The following is a 15,383-nucleotide window of genomic DNA, read 5'->3' on the forward strand; positions in this document are numbered from 1 at the left end:
TTTTTACGTTTACTCGAATAGACGGAAACTCAACCACCAATAGAATTTGTAAAACAAATGGACAAGTGTTGCAGTACTTTTGAATTTTTTTTTTTTTTTCCAAACTAGTCAAGACCTTTTCCTTTCTAGAAAGATCCTAAGCAACATAATTTTACGTTTTTTGCCCCAATTTTAATATTTCTCTCCTCTATTTTTTTATGTCCTCTACAGTGGAAAGATGATAATGCCCAATGGGCATACGTGTAAGTATCTGATATTGAGCTCTTCAGCTGTCAAAAAGAGAGAACGACAGCAAGTACCACCACCAGCCCTCTCTCTTCCTCGCCCTTTTTCACCTGCAAACTTTCCCTCTTGAACCACCGCAGCAGTATTGAGTGTTTTTTTTTTTTTTTTTTTTTTTTTTTATCACCTGCTTCTTGATCTCTACCTAGGAAAACCATAGAAATGAAATTACAAATAAAACCCAATATATTAATTGAAATAGTGGAATTCGGCCACTTAATTATTATTATTATTTTTTTAACTTTCAGTAAAACGACCGTCCGTAAATTAGAATCGCTTTTCCTTCCCTAAAACCACATCCTATTAGCACTAGGAACCGATCCCCATATATATATTCCTAAACGAGCTACCTGTTTTGTGCTTTTGGCAAAACTTGGCAAGTCTTTCTGTTACTTGAGACTCACGTCTTTGTGTGTTCTTTGTTGTGCACGTTGCGGAAGAAGAAGTATTCGACGACAATGGTGAAGTCAGTTCCAAGCAGGGAGAACGAGGAGCAGAAAAACAGTCGACCCGAAACTTCTTTGAAGCCGTATCAAAGAACATCGTTCAAGAAGACGAGGGAATCCAGCAAGGGTTTTGAGGGTTTTGAGAACGACAGCGTGGATTTTGAAATAATGTTTAATCTCGAAGAGTTTCTGCCGGAGTTGCGTGAGGGTTTGGAAGAAGAACAACCTGCTCCTAAAGTGATGGATTCAATCGTTGAAGCCGCCGCCGACGACGGTATTGATAAGTTTCTGTCCGACAACATCGATTTCATGGCTGACGACATCTTTAGCAACGTTAGTTTTGACGGGGTTGATGCTGCTACTGCGGACTCATCGTTGCCAAGCTTTGAGGCATTGATGGACAACGTTATTGCTGATTACTTGACGGAATTGTTTGATAATTCCAACAGCAACGAGAGTCCCGATGGAGTTGAAAACCGCGAAGATGTTGGTGAATTGTTGGAAAAATATGTTGTTTTTCCTAAATCCCTTTTTTTCCTTATGCATGAGTTGCTTCGAGATGGAAGGGGAATTTCTTGGGGGGCTTGTGCTTCAAAGATTGAAGGTTTGGAAGCTAGCTAGACATGGTGGCTTTTTGGGGCAAAAGCTCAGGAGGGAGAGGACTTTTCTCAGATTGGTTTGGTCCTCCAATTCTCAAATGATACCAGTTCATTCTCAATTCAGTTTTTCCGGTGAAGCTCCAACATGTTAGCTAAACGCCAGGCTAATTAATGGGGTTACTCGTAGACTTGCCCGGCATGGATTGACGGTGGATTTGAGGACCCATCCGATTTTATTAGTGATTTGTTATTAGAGGATAGTCATAATCTGTAGTTTTTTATTGGACAAACGAGTCATAATCTGTAGTTTGGTGCATGAAATTCATTCTTCTTTTCTTCGGGTTGAAATCTTGGAAAAAGTTTTATCTAGACCCACATAAATGCATCATATTCTAGTTGTATTTGCTATGTTGATGACTATAGTACTTTAGAAAGAAAAAAATGTCATTCAGTACTATGATTTAGTGGTATTTTTCTTTACTTGTAAGTGAGAAGTCTTAGGTTCGAATATCGTGGATGGCGAATTCGATATCAAATTAGGCTGCCCATTGTGTGGCTTAGCCAAACTTCCCCCTCCTTATAGTGTAAAATATATCGTTGTACCAAAAAATACAAAAGCGTTTGATAGTTAGTGTAATTGGGGTTCAAAATCTTGGTAAAGTTTTCATTAATTAATGTATGTACCAATTACCACTTAATACTATAGTCTAGTGATTCGATTCTTGTTAAAGGTGAATTCAAACTAAATTAACATTGCTAGCACATTGTGAGGTTATATTATCGATATGTTTAAAGAAAAAAAAAAATCCAAATTAGGTTCTCATCCCTCATTTTTCTTTCTCATTAATTAAAGTCTTTTTTTTGTTTCATTTTTTATTCAGGTCATTCGACTTTTTTTCACATCATTACTTGAATATTAAATAATTTATATGTGACAGCCCGTCCCGGGAAATTTAAAACGTACGTGTGAAAAGACGAAATTGCCCCTAGTTCGATTTCTTTACGTTTATTGGTTGTTCTTGAGTTTGGTTGGCATGTTGTAGGCCACACACATTTTCCCACACACCACAACCTTTCCTCCTGTTTCCTGCACACTGTCCCGAGTCTCCATTCCCTTCCCATTTCCTTTGAAACGTACGGACACACCCACACACCCATCAAACCTTCACAGATCGTGGAATCCAAGCACACATTCGAGCTTGTGAGGCTTGTAGGAGTCCAACCATACCTTTTTCAGGTGAGAATACCTTCGTTTTCACGTTGAATCCACGATGCTCGATTTCGGGTACTGTTCATGCACACGTGATTTCTCACGTTTTAGGGAATTTCAAGCTTGTAGGAAGCTTGGTGAGGTCCCTAGGAGGCTCGGGGTGGTTCGTTTGAAGGTTTTGGACGTCGGGATCACGAGTTTCGAGGTTGGCCGAAATTGGGGTGATTTTCCAGGTGAGATTTCGTGGTTTTTAGCACTTGAAAGTGGTATGAATGTGTTCCTCTAGTTCTAAGCTTCATTTTGGTACCAATTTTGTGAAATTTGGTTGAAAAACGAAGAAGATATCGAAGTTTGAAATTTTCCCGATTTTCCGGCGCTGGAGGCTCGCCGGAGAAGACAACGGAATATTCCGTCAAGTCTGATGGAATATTCCTGACGCCGTTAACGGAATCTGTTAAAACTAACGGAATATTCCTAACGACGTCAACTGACGCCGTCAGCGTGCCAGGCACGTGCCTGCGCGTGGCCGGTGCGTGGAGGCACGTGCGACGGTGAAAAATTATTTTAAAATTATGAGGTTGTTCCTGAGGTTGAGTAGGTCACGTTGGTATATTCATATACCCCATTTGAGCATTGTATGAGAAGTTATTTCTAAAGGTTTGGTTATGTGCTTTAAAATTTATGTTTTTGTAGTTGTTTCGCATATAGGTGATACCTATCCCGAGGACGAGCGTGGTCACTCGAGGCAGGGGGCTACGACCCTTCCACATACCAGTGAGTGGGCTTTTGGTTTTCCGTATATACCTATATACATATATTTTCTCAGAAATTGATTTGAATTGTTTGTTCGTCATATGCCATATATTATATTGTCATTGGTTATGCATGGTTAGTTGCATTTATATATGTGTATGTATTGGTGCTGCGGACGCACAAGTAAGTGCCAGGTAAGTGTAATTCATGTTTACATTCAGTAGTGATGTGAGATGCATAGAGAGCTCATAACCTGCACCCCCGGTGTTAGTGCTCCCGCCCAGAGTAGGGCACAGTCCTTCACGTGAAGTTCATCTCCCGCACCACACGCTCAGCTTGGATCCAAGTTAGGTGCACAGTCCTGTCGTACAGACCACTTTAGGTGGTTCCGACTCGTAGGTGACCCCCGATTATTCGCCCAACCTTCACGTGATCGTAGCACTAGAGCGTATATATGTATTACACCCAGGCCTGTCGTACATACCACATTAGGTGGTTCCGACTCGTGTGCAGGTCCAGTTAGTGAGTTTGAGATTTGAGCTCTAGATTCAGCCGTACAGGTCACGTTAGGTGACTCCGGCTGCTAGATTACATGTTATTGATATGATTTACACCTGAGCACTTGCATTTCATTTTGAGGTTTTGGCATGGCATATTCTTGAGCATGATTGGTGTGTGTGTATATATATATATATATATACGTATATCTATTTTCTGGGAAATATACAGGTTTTACGGCGAGGGGTTATAACGTATTTATTAAATGGTTTTCGAAAAGCTTTGTTTTTGCCCACTCACGCTTTTGTTTTGCGCCCCTCCAGGTTCTAGTTGAGTAGCAGGTTCAGTGGTTTCCCAGAGGGCTTCCCGGCATTTCTGACAGACATTCACCAGCGTAGGGCCACCTTCGGGCGTACTGTTGTCGCCTCATTTTCATTTGGACTGCTTTAGGCTTATGCTTTGAACTAGCGTCGCATTTACTGTTGGAAATGTGCCCTAAAACCAATCATATGATGATACTTTATGGACATTTCACATGTTAAACTAATCTAGTTTAATGTTAAGGGCAAAGATTATTGTTTGAGCCATCTCATATAAATGTTATATGCTTAAACGATAAGTCCAAGGAATATGTGATTGGAAGAATGCGATCTAAAGAAGTTAGATTCATGAGACCATTCTTTCGTTGACACATCCTAAACGTTCCTGATCATAAGATTGTCAATTGGGCATTGACAGTCCGTTAAGATCAGTACGTGCTATGTCTTCTCTCAGGGAGAGTGACTAGTCTCGAGTCATTGGTGTGTGTGACATCAAGACAAGTACGTAGGTGCTCAATAGAGAATGAGTTCACTGAACACGATCAACGAGGAGTTCTCATATTCATGTCACATGAGAACTCATGGTTGGGATAATGCAAATTAGTCTTTTGACCTGAGGCATCACAGTTGTCTTGTGGTTAGGTCCTTAATCTTTGATTATGTCAAAGTCACTCCATCAGGAGGATGTCCATGGCATCGTTGGGGTTAAGCCACTTAGCCATGGAGGCAAGTGAATGCGCAACAAGGGATCTCTAACCTTCAAACTGTTTGAGGGAGAATACTCTATGATATGATTGAGAATCTTTGGCCAAAGTATGAATGAGATTTAGGAATGTGTTCCAAATCACATTCATGGTAATCATATAAGCACAAGACTCACATTGGATAGTAGACATGAATAAACTATCAAACCAAACAATGTGGTCAAGAGTATTGTATTAGAGAAAGACCGTATTGCATTTGTAATCCTAAAACTGAATAGGTTTTCCACCTCTTCTGATTAGCTTGGGTAACCATGACATGCTGCTAGGCGTCAACCATGGTTTGTGGAAGCCCTAAAAGTGTATTATCACTAACGGGAGAATTGAAAGTAAGTTTCAATTCACAATCGATTAGAAAGAGTTTTAATCGCCCACTGCCTCGCTAAAAGGAACCTAGTGGATCGTTCACCGAGTAAGGTAGAGTTTGAAGAAACAACGGAGATGAGTAAGAATAATTAAATGGTTTAATTATTTATCTAAGGCTAGGATTAATTAATATGTTAATTAATCAAACGAATAAGTTCGTTAAAGACCTCGGGTTAGTTTTGGGCCGCAAGGCCCAATGGGATTTGAATGTCAAGCCCATTAACTCAAGTTGTATGACAACTTGAATAAACAAAGGGCTTGAAAGCCCAATAAACCCTATAGGCCGGCCATGGTAAAAGAATAGGGCTTTTGGTCCATTAGGTCACTTATTTGAAGGGACTATATAAAGGACTTTATAGCCTAAAATTTACGAAGGGTTATTTTTGGGGAAAAGGATGAGAACACAAGCTCTCCTTTCTCTCTAAAATTTCGGCCAACCTTGGAGGGATCATCTAGCAATCAAACTCCTCCAAGGTCACTCATTTCTTCTTCATTATGCCTTGGTGATGAATCATTAGAGGTTCTCAATTTTGGGAACTTGGAGAAACCTTTTCATCCATCCAAATCCATGGATCTAAGATGCAAGGAATGAAGGCCCTCTCTTTGGGTGATTAGCCTTTGCTTATGCAAAGAGGAATCTACAAAGGTATTTATTTCTCAACTCACTTTGTTTTGAGTTGAGTCTTGGTTCACCTATCTACTAGGCTTTGAATTTCATGGGTAAATGTTTTGTTTTTAAGTGCATACAAGCATGATTCCGCCTTTAATTGTTAATTGCATGCTATTGATGTTGGTTAAATGAACATGTTTTTCACAAATCTTCCTTCATTTACGTTGCACTTATCATTTCTTTATGTAAAATCAGTTTTTATTTATTCGTATTACTATTTCCATTATTATTTTATTAGCTTCCACATTGTGCACATGGCTACTTCACTTCCACGTGACGGCCAGCATTCCCTGGTCTCGATCGGGGTGTGTCATTATATGTCAACCTATTTCAATTTTAAAATTAAAAACTTATTTAATCACTCTTCTAAACATATTCTTTTATATTTCTATTTTTAGTTTGTAGCTATTTTTTTTTTATTTGTACCACTATTCATTTTAGTTTTAATTTGTACCCATTTCGATTTTTTTGTGCCCATATTTATTTATTTATTTATTTATTTGTACTCCATAATTTTAAGTTTTAATATGTATTAATTTAATTTGTGCCGATATTTTTTTTTGTTCTAAAATATATCAACAGTTTTTTATAATAAAAAAAATATTAATAATTGCATGGGTATATTAATTGTTTTGCAAAAAATATGTGAAGAAAATATTATCTAATTAATTATTATATTTTCAAAATATTATTTACTTTTATTTGAATTTTTTTTAAATGTCATAATTTGTGAGATACTGAATCCACAAATGCAGGAGTTATAATGATTCTAAGGACTTCAACCAAAATATTTAAACAAACATGATTTCATTTTAACAAAAGGATGAACTAGATATAGGAACCAAAATGATCATAAATTTTTTTTCAATAGAGCAATATAAGAAAATTTTCAAGTAAAAGAAAACAAATAAAAAGGGGAAACCAGCACGCTCAATTAATAAGAGAAACGAATGCGACAAAATATAAAGGGCAAGTGTTGAGGACATGGATCCTCTCCGGATCCATTGGTCTTATAATCCACTAAGTCACATCATCCAGATTATTGAAATTTGATTAAATGACTAAAGTTATTATAACTTTTAAAGTGAACCCTTGTTTGTAACCGTTAGATCAAATTTCAATGGTCAAGATAATGTGACTTGGTGGATTAGGACACATGGATCTAGAGAGGATCCATGTCCAAGTGTTGATACTTTGGGTTTGGATTCTACGAATCTGATTAGTTAAATTAACTACTCATCTCTTGCTGCAATGAGTGAGATTTTTTTAGTTTGTCAAAAATATAGTTCGATAAACATAGTGTCATAATACAAATGGTTGGATGCTTGAAAATTTTTTTTTAACATTTATTATGACATTTGATGTACTCAGTCGTATTACGGGTGCACAGAAATTTTTTTTCCTGCAATGGAGTTCAAAAACTAATATTTATTCCCTTGTTTTCTTATACCAAATTAACATCCGCACCATAAGAACGAGCTTAATTAATTTGCTTCAGTCAGTGAAATGACACCCACTGAGATTGGGAGAAAAATCAATTTTTTTTTTTACTTTTCGCATGAGGAAGATTTACAGAGATTTTCAAAAGTTCACTAGGAACCCTATCAATCTATATATTTACCATAACCTTCCTTGTTTTTTTTCAACAAGCTCTTCAACTATTCAGCTCCTCAAATTTAAATCTCTCTGTTCTCTGTTTTCCTCGGTTTTCGATCACTTTCTCCTCGTTCCATTGCCGGCGAAGTCAATGGCGGGACAGAAGGAGAACCGGAATCGCAAACAACCCTGCGAAATCAGTTCGCTGTGCCACAAAAGGCACCAGACGCTGCATAAGAAAGCTGAGGAGCTCGAGGAGATCGATGCGAAGGTTTGCATTGTTTCTTATGATATCGATGGTAATTTAGGGCTCTGGCCGGAAGACGAGCGCGAGGCTCGAGCCATCATGATGCAGTTCAAAGAAGCTGATAAGAGAGCAAAGTTATCACGAATGCGTGGATCGGAGGTCAGGATTTCAGATATATTGGGAGGCAAGATAAATAAGATGAAGGGAAAAAAGAAGGGTAAGATGGAAGGACAAATGAAGGATTTCGAAGGTTTTGATGATTGCGGCGAGAAGGGTTTTGAGGGTTTTGAAGATCGTGGCGAGAAGGGTTTTGCAATGTGCGATGATGAGGATTTAGGGCAGCTGGGTGAGTTGCATAGGGATTCGTGGTGGTGTATAACTAGGTTTATGAAGAGCCGTATACAAACTGCGGATGAGATGGTTCAATCTTACTTGGGGACAAAGCTATTCAGCCTTATAATTTCAACACTGTTATGGCCACCACTCCAAATTTCTCAGTAGATTCTGGACCAGCCTGTCCAAGGTTGCCACTTTCCGGATATAATTATCACGACGAGAATCGTATCGTTAGTGTTGATAATGTCGGATTTTCTTCTGAAGTTGGGAGTGATGGTCGCAGCGATCTCGATAATGCTTGTGGTTATAATTCATGGGGGAATTATTTTGATTTAGGGGATGATTCTAATGGGGATTTTGGTGAGATGGGGGAGAAGATTAACAACAATAATCCTACATTGTTGGGCTCTTTTGCTTAAAGCTCCAATATTTACAGTGAGAATCAATCAGATTTTGAGGCAGCGGACAACCTTGCTGCTAATTTGATGGGATTTGAAAGCTGTGCTGAGAATAATAATGTCAATGTTGGCGGTGTTATAAATCCCCCACAAACCCTAATTAGCTCATGGGGTAGGTATTTAAGTCGCATTCATCAATCAAAGGTATCCAAACGTCCGGAGGCATTGCCGTTTTCAGTCTGGCCAGAGTCCTTGCAGTATGCTATGTCCAATGTTTTTTAGATACATATATAATTGGTACGTACAAGCATATGTATAACTATAGCATTACTCTTTTTGTTTCATCAGGCCTAGGGTGTCTCCTTAGCATTTACTTATATCCAACAATAATTTAACTTTGAACATACAAAACTGACACGCTTGCTGATACATTCTCTAATATAAACGTGACCTTTTACCATTGTATGTGGAACTGATCGCCTATAATAGCGAGTGTTGTGGTCGTACTTTTGAGGCGGTTGTATGTGGTCTTTGCTTGTGAGCAATGAGTTATGTGGTCTCACTCTTCTACGATGATTTTATGTTGCCTCACTATTCAACGGTGACCAATGTGTGCACTTACATACGTATCTTGCATCTATCATTTGTAACGAAATATGTAATGGTGCCGATTGGATGGTTGTGCTTGTATAGTTATCATATAGAAGTTTTACTCAATTTGTGTGTATGTGCGCATTCACTCCACATCAATTTGATCACTAGATCAATTTATTCATAACTGAAGCAATGTACACAATTGACACCCTTGTAATTGTTTGTTGATGAATATTGTTTAATGTATTGGCCGTGTAAGCACTTCGATTCATATTTAATACAATATTCTATTTTTTAAAAGAAAGTCCCACTTAAACAAGGGGTGAATTTTTATATCGTCTAATATTTTGATGGGTATATTCCAGTTGAGTATATAAAATAACTTAGATCCTTTTTCTTTTTTGTTATTGCAAAGCACAAAGTTAATTAAGAAATCACATAAAAATGATTTTGGTTTTGGTCAAAGCATAAAACCTCTATGTATTCAAGTAAGCATTGCAAGTATAACATTACACCCAAACAAACATTATTTTATCAAACAAACAAAAACTATTTGTGGCCAATAAATATTGGTGCAATCATATCTGGCCACTTAATAATAATAAAAAGTGTGATACATTATTCAAATTTCAACATAAAATTAAGTAGCTAAACGTTAATTAATTAGTTGATTAATTAATGGACGTGAAGTTGAAGTTGGCACACGTAGTTTGCGTAAACAGAAGCGATGAGCTGAACCCTAGCCTTGACGTGGCCAAATCGAACTGCAGCAGATTATCCTCCAGCTGGAGCCCTCCGATCACGATAGAAGTTCTCGGATTCTCGCCGCCGTTCACAATCCCAAGGCACAAAACGCTGTCGTTCACCTGCACCATAGAGTTCGCCCCGAACACCCTCCAGAACGTGCTGTTGTTCTGGAACACAAAGTCAATGCTGGGCACGGACGGCCCAACGCGCGTGCTCAGCACATTTTCTGTGCTGAAGCACACCTCGAACGGGCCAGTAGCGCCTGTTTGAGTGATGTTTCTGGCTTTAGCTTCGCTGATGAACATCTCAGTCACGGCCTTGAATATGGAGGCCTCGAGGACCGTGTAGGGGTTGACGGTGCTGATCTTGGTCCCACCGACGCCCTCGCCGTCGATAGATAGAAGCGTCGTGTTGATGGCGACGGCTTTCTCGTTGACGTTAATGGCGTTGACTTGGATGAAGTATTCGGACGAGGGCTCGCCTTGGGTGAAAGCCGACGCCGTGCTGACTGGATTAATGTACAGCCGGGTGTAGATCAGGGACTGCGAAACGTCGACGTTTCTCGGGAGGAACACGTAGGGACCGTCCCCGAAAAAGACGACGCCGTTTACGTCAGTACGCGTGGAGGACGACAGACAGATGGCGAACGTCCTGTCGAAGCTGAACGCCGATGCGAATTGCGAAGGTAGAGATATTCTGGTGCGGCCGAGTCCAGCCATCCCCGAAACCCCCGCAGCAAGGCCTTGTAATAAGAAAGTCGGCGCGCAAGCGAAAAGGAACCGCGAAACGGTGACGTTTGGTCCCGGGTTGGAACCGGTGGTTGACTGGACTGAAACGACGTCGGATGCGAGCTCACCGCCTGTCGCTGTGTGCGTGAAGGTGTTGTCGGGGGTGAGGCCGCAGGTGTTGTTGTTGCATCCGGGTTTCGGGGAGGAGAAGCAATCGCCGCAGCCGGTGGCTTTCGCGAGAGAGCACTGGGCCGAGTGGCAACGCGCTGGGCGGTACGTGGATGACACGTAGTTTTGTTCGCAGTCGACCCATAAGAACTGGCCGCCTAGGTCGAGGACTAGGTTTATGGGGACGAGAGGGGTTCTTTGGGAAATGTGGGTGGTGTATTGGAGGGTAGAAGCGTCTTTTGAGACTGGGACGACGAGGGCTTTTGGCCGGAAAGATTGTTGCGCGAAAGTGGAAGAGGGGTTGAAGAAGAAGAGGAGAAGTGTGGAAAAGACGATATAGGAAGCCATGGCTGAGTTGAAGGATTGTATGAGAACCGCAAGGTGTATTTATAGTTGATGCGGTGGGTATGGTAACTTGTGTGCTGGTGTTTAATTATTAACAAGCAAAAAGGGGGAATATGCTATTTGAAGTTTGAACTTCTCGTTCTATCTTCTTGGCTATGTTTTTTAATTTGTAAAGTTCCACGATAAATCGTTTATTTTTTCAAGTCGTCATATAAAGATCAATTTTACAAAAAATTGATTAAAATGAAATCATTAGTCATGTAATTGCTTCAATAAATAAACAAATTATGTAGTCTTGCTTACACACTGAAATTTGACAACGTTAATGAAATGGTCAAACAATTTATAATTTAATTAATTTTGTGCAAGTTAATTTTTTTAAAGTGACATATAAATTAGATAGCTTCTATCATAAAAATAAATAAATAAAAGGTATAAACGAGAAAGATGCAAACATTCACTGAAAAAAAAAAAAAAAAAAAAAAAAAACAATTTATATGACTAAAAGTTTTTTATGCCTTAAATTAAGACCGACTAGTCATCATCAAAAATCTCTTTGGATTTATATGTATACGTAAGAGGATAAGGGAGCGAAAAGGTTGATGTCAACGGATGCTGCTGGTTTTATGCATATATGTGGTAAGCTCGATCAAGGTGGCAAAGGGAGCTTGTAATATCTGTCTACAGTAATTGACTTTGAAGGTTGATTATTGAGGACTTCTCTGTTTAAATAGGCATAGTTGTCGGTCTCATGTTTCCGTATAAACTCGTAACAATGCTCATCCACTTAAATTATATATATAGGGAATTGTTATTGGCATTCCAAAAATCACATTCTACACTTCAAACTTTATATATTTGGAAAGAAAAATATAGTGTAGAATGAGATTTTTGGAGTGTCAATAACACTTCTATATATATATATATAGTGTTTTGGATTTGATCCGAAATCGATTTTTGTTTGTAGCCAATGGTCTAGTGATTTTGAACAATCAATATTATCTACACTAAGAAGAGGGGGTTGGCTTATCACAATGGACTAGCAATAATGTGGTTCAAATTCACATTTGACGAGAATCAAACATAAGACCTCTCACTTACAAGTGAAGAGGAATACCACTGGACCTAATACTTTTAAATGAATGAAAGCATTTTTAGAGAAAATATTTTTGAGTTACTAAAAGCACTAAAATGCTTTGCAAGAACAATCAATTATGTGCTTTTTGTAGGAAACACTGCAAGTGTATTTTCAAGATTTACTTGCATTTTTACTAAAGGTTGATCCTAAAAACATTTTCATAAAAAACACTTTCAGTTATTTTCACTACTACAAAAGGACCTAATAGTGTCACTTCTTGCGTCGCTTTAATATTATATAGTGGCGAAAAAGAGATTTGCGACACTCAGTGAAGATGACGTCGTATTTAGTGTCGCTTATAAGCGTCATAAAATTTCTATGTCGCTTTTAAACCGACGTAAAAATTTAGTGTCGCTTATAATCGACATATATTTTAATATTTTTAAGCAATGGCGTCGCTTTAAATAAAATAGTGTCGCTTTTAAGCGACATAAACTATTAGTGTCGCTTCTAGGCGACACTAATTCTTGTTTTTAATATTTTAAATCTTGCGTCGGTTTTGAGCGACATATATTTTGAAAACCAGTGTCGGTTGTAAGCGACACATTGTTGCTCTTTATACCCTCTCCCCCGTGTTTTCTTTTTCTTCTCTTGCACTTTTCTTATTCGTTCTTCCAATTTTTACAAAGTCTCCCGTGTTCCTCTTTCAGCTATCTCCTTTGGTTTGCAAACTTCATTTGTTCCTCTGTTCTCTCTTTCAGCTTTCTCCTTTGGTTTTCAAAATTCATTTGTTCCTCTTCACAACAGTAAGTTTTTCTTGCTTATAATATTTTTATTTTCACAACAGTAAGTTTTTCTTGTTTAATTTTTAGTTACAATTTATTTTTGTAGGAAAGTTATTGGAGTTGGTTGAGTACATAAAGAATTGTTGACGTCGAAATTCTTCAACAAATCAGGTTTGTATCCCTAACTTCTTTAATTTTTAAATTGTATAATACACAAGTTTATTTATTTAAAAATTATAATTTAAGCACTTAGATAAAATTCTACTATTTTTGTTAAATTAATAAAAATTTAGTCGAATTAATTAATTTTGTCACTCTAATTGTTATTTTAATTTGTTGTTATTTTGATAATTTTTTGTTGTTATTTACTAGAATGAATTAGATGAACATAATTTGAATTGTTATGAGAAAATGGAATGAATAATATTTATAAGCATTTATGTTAAATTAACAATATTAAATATAACATAAACTTATAATATTGAGTAATATAAGAATATATTATGTTAATTTTTTTTTTTGCACTCTAAGTGTTATTTTAATTTGGTGTTATTTTGATAATATTTTGTTGTTATTTACTAGAATGGATTAGATGAACATAATTTGAATTGTTATGAGAAAATGGAATGAATAATATTTATAAGCATTTATGTTAAATTAACAATATTAAATATAACATAAACTTATAATATTGAGTAATATAAGAATACAATATGTTAATTTTTTTTTTTTTTGCACTCTAATTGTTATTTTAATTTGTTGTTATTTTGATAATTTTTTGTTGTTATTTACTAGAATGGATTAGATGAACATAATTTGAATTGGTATGAGAAGATGGAATGAATAATATTTATAAGCATTTATGTTAAATTAACAATATTAAATATAACATAAACTTATAATATTGAGTAATATAAGAATATATTATGTTAATTTTTTTTTTTTTTTTGCACTCTAATTGTTATTTTAATTTGTTGTTATTTTGATAATTTTTTGTTGTTATTTACTAGAATGGATTAGATGAACATAATTTGAATTGTTATGAGAAGATGGAATGAATAATATTTATATGCATTTATGTTAAATTAACAATATTAAATATAACATAAACTTATAATATTGAGTAATATTATAATATATTATGTTTTTTTTTTTTTTTGCACTCTAATAAGAATATAAGCTAAACTTATAATATTTAGGAATATAAAAATATAAGAATATAACCTTTCATAAGAATATAACCTAAACTTATAATATAAGAATATCCTTTCATATAAGAATATAACCTTTCATATAAGAATATAACCTAAACTTATAATATTTAGGAATATAAGAATATATTAATTAATTTTTTTTGCACTCTAATTGTTATTTGAATTTGTTGTTATTTTGATAAGTTTGATAACTTTTGGTTGTTATTTATTAGAATGGATTAGATGAGCATAATTTTGACAACTTTTTGTTGTTATTTTAATTTGCTTTTACTATAATAGGTGTTGAAAATTAAAAGATTGCAATCGTGATAGAGTTCGAGGGGTGAAAGATAGAAATTGAAAATTTTGATAGTTATGCCTACATGATAGGGATTGAAAGATTGTAGGCATCTTAGTGTCAACATAATATTTTACCTTCGTAAAGTGGTAAAATATGGACAAGAGTTGGTTGACAATACCCCGAAATTTTGAAGCGTATACAACTGGAATTAATTTGTTTTTGGATCAAGCAGTTGCAAATGGTGTTGGTCCTGATAAGTTTAGATGTCCTTGCAAAAGATGTTGTAATCGATATTCTTTTGTTAGGAACACCATTGTTGAACATCTCATATTGTATGATATGGATAAAGATTATAAAAACGCTTGTTGGCGACATCATGGCGAGCAAAACATTGGAGAGCAAAATGTGGGAATTGGAGAAGAAGAAACAGGAGATGAGGTGATTGGCATGCATGATTTTCTTAATGATGTATTTGTCCAACCATTAACAGAAGAAGGTGTTGGGCCATCTACTGAACCCCCTATTGGGGAAGGGCGTCCAGAAGAGGTGCAGACTTTTTTTAAGTTGCTTGAAGAGGCAGATCAAGATTTGTGGCCAGGTTGTAAGGAGTTTAAGAAATTGGAAGCAGTTGTAAGATTGTATCAGATCAAGTGTTTAGCGGGAATGCCTGACGAGATCTTCACCACTTTACTGGAGTTAATTAAAAGAATGTTGCCTGAAGGGGATTGTTTGCCTGAATCCTGTTATAAAGCAAAAAAACTTATAAATGACTTGGGGCTGTCGTATGTGAAAATTGATGCATGTCCCAATGATTGCATGATCTATTGGAAAGATACTTCAGATTTGACCGTGTGCTCAGTTTGTGGTAAATCAAGATATAAAATTACCAATGCAGAGGATAGCTCGAGGAAAAAGGTCGCAGCTAAGGTTATGTGGTATTTTCCTTTAAAACCACGATTGCA

At 36.7% G+C, this 15,383-nt stretch overlaps 1 protein-coding gene and 1 long non-coding RNA gene across 2 annotated transcripts; one reads left to right on the forward strand and one right to left on the reverse strand.

The window, feature by feature from the left end:
* Positions 1–9,539: 9,539 nt before the first annotated feature.
* Positions 9,540–11,082, reverse strand: LOC103947569 (probable aspartic proteinase GIP2). The gene has a single exon (XM_009358484.3). It carries the CDS (start codon positions 11,065–11,067, stop codon positions 9,748–9,750), a length of 1,320 nt encoding a protein of 439 aa, XP_009356759.2. The 5' UTR covers positions 11,068–11,082; the 3' UTR covers positions 9,540–9,747.
* Positions 11,083–12,591: 1,509 nt separating this feature from the next.
* On the forward strand, positions 12,592–15,160 carry LOC125478533. The gene is made up of 3 exons (XR_007259374.1): positions 12,592–12,948; positions 13,034–13,098; positions 14,421–15,160. It is a non-coding gene; the product is annotated as an uncharacterized LOC125478533 (long non-coding RNA).
* The last annotated feature ends 223 nt before the right edge of the window (positions 15,161–15,383 follow it).

This window comes from the organism of the source record quoted next, unplaced genomic scaffold, assembly GCF_019419815.1.
Source record: "Pyrus x bretschneideri cultivar Hongxiangsu unplaced genomic scaffold, Pyrus_bretschneideri_v1 Contig25, whole genome shotgun sequence".
NCBI classification, from domain to species: Eukaryota; Viridiplantae; Streptophyta; class Magnoliopsida; order Rosales; family Rosaceae; genus Pyrus; species Pyrus x bretschneideri.

Excerpts from the sequence above, each read along its gene's own strand:
- LOC103947569 (XM_009358484.3), bottom strand. The coding sequence starts at position 11,067 with ATGGCTTCCTATATCGTCTTTTCCACACTTCTCCTCTTCTTCTTCAAC.